This window comes from Manihot esculenta, chromosome 5 (assembly GCF_001659605.2).
Source record: "Manihot esculenta cultivar AM560-2 chromosome 5, M.esculenta_v8, whole genome shotgun sequence".
Lineage (NCBI taxonomy): Eukaryota > Viridiplantae > Streptophyta > Magnoliopsida > Malpighiales > Euphorbiaceae > Manihot > Manihot esculenta.
Window position 1 is genome coordinate 6,956,849 of NC_035165.2, and position 7,807 is coordinate 6,964,655.

Genomic DNA, 7,807 nt, shown 5'->3' on the forward strand with positions numbered 1-7,807 from the left:
CTATGTTTGCCCACTCCTTTCCCTTACATGCACCACAGAAATCAATAGTAAGCTGCCAAAGCACATTGCAAAGACAACTCTTGTTATGAAGTATTTGACGGTTTGAGCTTCTACGGTTAATTTGCTAATTTTATTATAATTTTGAATTAAAGGGTAGAGGTGAATGGATGGGCTAGAGGTGGTAACAGCCTATGAAATGTGAGGATTGTGTTTACTTGGGTTTGGTCCAACTAGTGTTAAAGGCGTTAGAAATAACTTATTGGTCAGTTGGCTTTTGATCCTTAAAAACCCTTTGATTTTATCTTTTGTATATGTGGCTCTCTCAGCACTCTCTTTCAAGGCTCAAGCTGCAGCTGAGAGACAGACGGAGGATCTGCTTTGATACTATATTACAATTATTTTTGAATTGAAGGATGGAGATGAATTATGGACGGATGCAAGAGTCCATAAAGTGCCCGGATTGGGCCTACTGAGACATGGACCAATGACTATTAAAAGATTAGAACTTCAGAACTACTAATTAACTTAGTGAGCTTCACTGTATAAACCCATTTGATTTTATGTCTTTTTTGGACATGGGACTCTTAATAAATTTGTCCAATTCAAAGGTATTCTTCTTTCCTTAGTCCATATTGCATTCAGATAGTAACGGTAGACCAGCTTGTTTAAGAGCTAACATATCCAGTTGTTATAGAAATTAAAGCATATATTCGTAGAAAATAATTTGTAATTGGAAAATATTTTTTTATAAAAATTATTTAATAAAATAATTTATTTTATTTTATTTTATTTTAATTTAAAAAATAAAATATAATGATTAGAGTTATTTTTCTTAAAATGATTTTTTATGTTAAAAAAATATTTTATATTAATTAATTTTTTTTAAGTATTATAAATACTAAAAATATTAAAAGTATGAAAAAGTATTTTCCTAAAAAATATATTTTAAGAAATAAAGAGTCTAAATATAAAATTTCAAATTTGAAAAACTTATCAATTTGTATTTGGTTTTGTTGAACATGTCTAGGCATCTGGTCTGATGTTAATAGCAATTGTACCTTGTTTGTTTTTTCCTGTTTGGCTTGAATAATTTTACAAAAAAAAAAAAAAAAACATTTTTATAAAATTATTTATAATTTATTTTTATACATAATGAAAATTTTTTAAGTTAAAAATTTTTTAATTTTTTTTATTTCAAATAAGAATGTTGTAAAACTTACAAAATTTTTAATTCCAAATAAAGGGTTTTGTAAATATAAAGATTTTTTTTTCTCAAAGCTATAAATATGTATTAAAGTGGCCACAAAAGACCTTATAAGGAGAAACCATTACAACATTATAAGGGTTTCTAAGACAAAAAAAAAAAAAAAAAGAAAAAGCTTAAAGTCCCTTGAATCCTGAAAACTTGACCCGTATTATCCAGCTTCCACATCTAGACGAGAAAAAACAGTCATACCGCCTGACTCTTATGGAAATATAACCACTATGGCCAATACTATTCAAACAGAGGCGGTTACTCTTTCTAAACCAGCCGAAAGGTTTAAATAACCAACGAAAGAATAGAGAGTAAAAATCTAATTAACGCAAAATATAGTCAAAAAACTTTCAGAAGAATAAATATTCAAAGATCTAATCACATGTACACTAACAGTTCAGTACAATCAAATCAGGTCATCGTCTCCAAAGCCTTCATATCATCACCACAAGCATTCACCTACAAAAATTACTTTTTTTTAAAAAAAAAAAAAAAATCAAGAAATAAGCAACGCCAGACAAGTCACAAAATCAAACTCTCTTACAATAAGGATCGCTTGTAAAGGAAACACAAAACTAAAAAATTATGTACAATCTCATCCATATGAAAAGGGGGATAACTCACGTCTAGACGAGAAAGAGGAGTCATTACAAAAACCTCTTGTAACGCAGACATAACAACTTATCTCACAGTCAACTAGCTAAGCCATGAATAGATGGGGCAAACCTGGTCCTCCTCCCGCTGTCAAGCTTATTCATAAGTATTTTTCAAGAAGTCACACTTCAAACAGCTCATATTAGTTTTCATATTCTCCCAACTGTATTCAAATATTTAGGTATGGATGAAATAGTTGTCTCTCTTTTTGTATTAAAAGCTATGAGTTATTTGCTATTATTGTTGATAAGGGAGTCGGTCTAATGGATCAGCTTTTGACAAGTATTTGTTCATATACATCCTTTTTATAATTCTGTGGTGGTGTGGGGCAGGGTCCTAATCTAAAAGTTTGATTTTTCATTACTCTCTGCAAACATTGAGAACTGGGAAAATAAACTTTTGGTTTGATGAATATATTCTCCTGCAATTTTACATGGATATTGCAAGTTCTAGGACATGGCTCAGCCATGGAGACACAAGCAGTGTGCGTTTACTCTAAAATCCTCAAGTTTTAATTAGTCTTTGATGTCCTTCAAGGATTGAAAATGGTTGGAAGTTAGAATAAATTTAAGATTATGGTTGTTAGGTTAAATTATATGACTAAATTTTAAAATTATATTGTTAAAATTTTAAATTCAAATATAAATTATTTATGATCTTATTTGATTTTTCAGCTACATAATATCTATGTCAATTATATGCATTGAAGTATCTTATTCTCCTTTCCTCCAAAAAAAATCAAAAGAAATATTCTATATTTATGTCATACAAAACTAAATTAATATATATCTAATTAGAGTTCTCAAAGGGGTGAAATGGGATAAGGCAGATCCCTTCTCTCTTATGTAAAAGTTTTGAATTTGAACTCAAAAAGCGATTTAACCCTTTAATAAGTTTGTCTAGTGTGAATCTAAATTAGTTGAATCAGTAAATTTTTCGGAGTTCAAACTATGTATTCTTACAAAATTAAAATTCTGCCGGAAAATTTCTGTAATCTTAGTAGCCTTGAATGTTAAGGGTTTAATTACCAAAAACTGACATACCCAAAAAAGAAAAACATGATTCCATGGTGGGTAATGTATTTTCTTTCCTTTGATAAAAAAAAAATATTTTTTCTTTCTTTTATTATGTTTTCCATTGACATGCATATAATTCTCCCAAAAATAAAATTTTGGTATATATAACTCTGTATTTATAATTCCTGGATGATACATATAAATCGATATTCTAGAGATATATAAACTAATACTGCTTTTTTTTACCCCATTTGTACAATTAAATCTCGAAATTTATATTTCCTTATATTATTTTTCCCACTATATGTAGACTTTCTAAAGGTATCAAAAACCAAGGAGGACGAAGGCCAACGTTTCAGAAAGATCAGATCCAACTGTTTCAGCTTCTTCCCTAAAAGAGATCTGACTTCCTGGAGAACACAAGCCAAACTGTCTGTTCCTCTTAATTTCTTAGCTGAGTTTCTATAAACAGCTCAATCCTTTAGCTTCTGATCCTTTCATAATTCTCAGTCTCTTGCATGAACAGATAAACATTCTGCAATAAGATTAAAAAAAAAACCCTTGTAAGTCTAGAGAATTAAAAATGGAAAGAACATTAAGACAAAAGCAAAGGCCATGCAAGAGAGTACTTACTCCCATGGAACATCTCCAACAAGCATCCAATCACCATCTTTGTCTTCATAAGTAGGAGAATAGTTAGATCCATTGTACCCTTCTCTCTCAGAATATTCACCAATAGTTAGCTTGAACATATTCTCCAACGCCTTGAGGAGCTCTGGGTAGCTCTTGTACACCTTAAGATCAATCTTTCTCAGATAAGGAGCTCCATCAACGCTTACTTTTACATATCTACATGCAACCTCAACCTCATTTTGCTTCGTTTGAAAGCAATTTTTTCTGTAAGATCTGATCGGTGGCCATCCCACTACTTGTGCTCTGCCATCATTAGCCAACACGTAAAAAAGTTAATACTCATTCATGTATATGATTTTCATGTTTTGAATGTATAGAAAGATCCAACTGCATGTTTCTTTAAAGGGTGAAAGAACTTACTTGGCAGGAGGTGCACCAATATCCCTGTCGCCATTTTCATCTATCGATACACTAGAATTGCTTCTGATCCTAGACTCCTCTGATATTTCTGGTGAGGCTCTCTTGTTGCTCCTTACGCTAGGAGTAACGGATTGTTTCTTAGGTTCATCGCTTCCTGGCAACCCTAACCTTAGCTCTGTTGCCTTTAGATTGAGATCACCTTCGTATGCCATTGATTCAAACTGATTCTTTTGGCTATAAGTTCTGTTGTATTGTGCCTTTTAGATTAATTCAAAGGTACCCTTTACTGAAACCTGTGCTTTAGAACCAGAGAAGATGATTTTCCGGGAAAATTTCTTGTATTTTCCAATCAGATATTGAAATGGAACTGCAGGTTGATGAGAAATGCGCAATGGACAATTGTTTTTATAGCGGTGGTTCATATGGGACAACATCTAGGCGAGTTATTCTCTTTCGTGCATGAATTTCACTGATGATAAGTCGTGAACCACACGTGTTTTTTCTCCACGCGCTATCTCAATGACCAATAAATGGAAGACATGCAGGGTCTCGAAATGGGACCCTGTCAAACGCGCTTTGGAGTGCGCGTGAAGCAAAATCATTAATGTTTGTGAGAGGAATAGATCTGGTTGCCTGTCACTGAGGAACACCATGGAGTTGAGTGCTGAAAGCGAGGGAGACAAAGGAGAGACAAGCACAGCCGACGGTATTGAAGACTGTGGACCAGGAATCAACGGCTTTGATGTGATCTTCTAAGAAGTGAATGGATGAGCGTTGGATCACAAAGGTTTGATGGGGACATCTCCATGTGACCCATGGGGTCCCACGTGGGTGTCGTTCACTGGAAAGGCATGGCATGTGGGTTTTAGATGAGTGGGACCCTTACTTGAGTTTGATTTTGGTTGGTGGGTGATGCACGACATGGGGGATGCCATGTGGCAGTGTCAGCTCATAATCATCAAAATTCTTTCTTTTGGGTTAAGGCTTTACTTGACCATGAATATCTTCACTTGTACTTCGACTACGCATAAATTATTATCGAAAGGCAAGGATGATTTTTAAAAAAATTTACTAGTTGGTTAATTGTTTTTTTCATTTTAAAATTATGTTAAAATAATTTTAAAATTTTAAAAAATTTATTATTATTTTAATATTTAAATATTTATTATTTAATCATTTTAATATGTAAAAATTCTTAATTGGTCATTTACATTCATTGAAATATTTATTAATTAGTCATTGATTTTTTTATTTTTAATTAATAAGTAAAATACAATTTGTATAAAATTAATTTAAATTTGAATTTTACTAATAAACTAAAACCTTTATTCTTAATTTTGCTGCATATGGAATTCTGTTAGAGTATAAATTCATAAACCTTTATGATAAAAAATAAAATTTAGTATTTTGAATATTTGTTTCTTTCTAACAAATTAATTATATATTTATTTATTAGTAAATTATTTATTTTGATTTAATTTGATTAATCACTAATTTTATCGAACAAAATATATTTAAATAATAAAAATTTTAATTTTGAATCGAGTTTTAAATCTTGTTTTCAAATTATTTTCCTAATTCCAGCTTCTAATGTATATGACGATATCGTTATAAGTGGTGTATGTAACCAAATTTAAAGAGATTAATATATTTTTTCAACAATTTAAATGTTGTCATTCAATAATTCACATATCAAATAAAATATTAAGGTGGGAAAATATTTTACATTTTTTATATTAAAAAATTAAAAAATTTAGTTGATAAAATATATTATTTTAATTAAAATAAAAATTAAATCATTTTAAAAAATGAAAAAATAAATTAAACCTGCATGTATAATTGTATTAATATATTTTATTTTTTAAATTAAAATTAAATAATAAAAAAATTATTTTGTTACAAAATATGTTTTGTGAAAAACATTTTCAACAGAAATGTTTTACACGAAAAATACTTTCTAAATATAAATTATCTTTCACAAATAAATAGAGATTAACACTCATTTATTTCACGATAAATATTTTTTATATTTTAATGTTTGGAGTATTAAATTAATTAATAAAAAATATTTTTTTAATTAAAAGAAAAATTAAATTATTTTAAGTAATTAAAAGAAAAATTAAATTATTTTTACGGTAATTTAATGATGAATTTTAATTTCACATATTTTAGTGGTAAATTTTACGTATTTAATAGAAATTTTTTTTACCCCAGTCGAATTTCTTGTATCCCACTAAAAGTCGAATTCGTGGTAGTGGGTATATTTGCTACCAATGTTTTTTTTTCTAAAAAATTCTATTATATATATAGAAAGAGGGAATAATGAAAATTTTCAAATTAATAATTATTTAAAAATTATTTCATATAAAAAAAATAATAGTGAAGAGACTACGCTCAAATTTATATAAATATCTTTGTTATTTTTTTATTAGATAGATAATTTTATTTTTTAATTTTAGTGCAGATTATTAGATGAATCTAAAAATAATTATGGATATTAAAACTAAAATCCATCTCAAAATTTTTCTATGAGTAATTCTATAAAAAATTGTAATTATGTATCAACTGCCTGTTGATCTCCCACCTCATTTGAGGTGGGTTTATAATTATATTTTCTTATTAATAAGAAAGAGAGAACTAATCTCATATTGGATTAGATAAATATAGATTTTATGAGAAATAATAAATTTAGAAAAGTAATTCGCACTATTAAAAATTGTGTGAATAAAAAAAAAGTTTATAAGAAAAAGATTCATGTAGTGTTAAAAACTCTCAATAAAATAAAATTAATTATTAATATAATTTTATATTGATAATCTGATATTCAGAAAAATAAGATTTTATAATGGATTCTGTAAAACTGGAAAAGTTTAGATCTAGAGGAGAGTATTTCTCCCTTTATATGTTTCCTTTTGTCTGCTAGTGACGTGTTAACAGAACGTATATCATTGGACCACTTGTTCCTGCTACGTTGATACGAACGTACGAGGGAATCAGATTTCTGTCCCATGCGTAACGGCCCCTGATTTTCCCCGGGAACGCATGCGTATGGACCCACATGACGGACAGGTGGGTCTCCCTCCTGATTCTGGACTGGACCGGAAGATAAGTCACGGGATGAATCCAAGAAGGATCTATTCATCGGGCCTAAGAGGTTAAGCCGGCCTGATTGAGGAAATTGGATGGAATCCGATCTGGAGGGGAACGGGTTGGATCAGTCTGTCGGGAAAAGTCTTGGACCCCCAAATGATGGGCTCACGATATGGACTTGGCCCCAGTCCGAAATGGAAAAATCTAGCGGTTATCAATATATGCATAATGAAAGTTTAATCTCATAATGTTTAATAACATAAAATATCAATAATAAATATATAAATTAATTAAATTAGAAATTAAATAACAGATATAAAACTTACGACGCAGGTATAAAAAATTTAATATTTTTAAAAAGAGAGTAATCGTTTAGATAATTCATAAGTAAAAATGAACAATTACTACTACATTTTCAAGAGTACATTAATTGCAGCAATTATACATATAAAAATTGCCATATTTTTAAAAATTTTAATATATAAAAAACTCATTTTTCATAATCAAGGACAGCCAACCTCACATTGAATGCTTTCACACAGACATTGAAGACTCCATGACCAAGAGGAACTGAAGAACAAAATCTTGTGCTGGTCGACAGATGTATCATGGAACCTTGTGGTGTAGAATTCACCAAGATTTCATTTTCTTGGGATGCATGGCCAATTACTACTTGATCTTATGAAAATTGCAATAAATAAAATGATGGACAAGTGCAACAAACAATTTGCTTATGCGT

The 7,807-nt window shown here is 29.8% G+C and overlaps 1 protein-coding gene across 1 annotated transcript; it reads right to left on the reverse strand.

Moving 5' to 3' along the window:
- Nucleotides 1–2,976: 2,976 nt before the first annotated feature.
- LOC110614905 (auxin-induced protein 22D) lies at nt 2,977–4,371 on the reverse strand. The gene is made up of 3 exons (XM_021756594.2): nt 3,979–4,371; nt 3,559–3,861; nt 2,977–3,460 (listed from the first exon to the last, which is right to left on the reverse strand). Exons 1-3 carry the CDS (start codon nt 4,188–4,190, stop codon nt 3,388–3,390), a joined length of 588 nt encoding a protein of 195 aa, XP_021612286.1. The 5' UTR covers nt 4,191–4,371; the 3' UTR covers nt 2,977–3,387.
- Between the last annotated feature and the right edge of the window lie 3,436 nt (nt 4,372–7,807).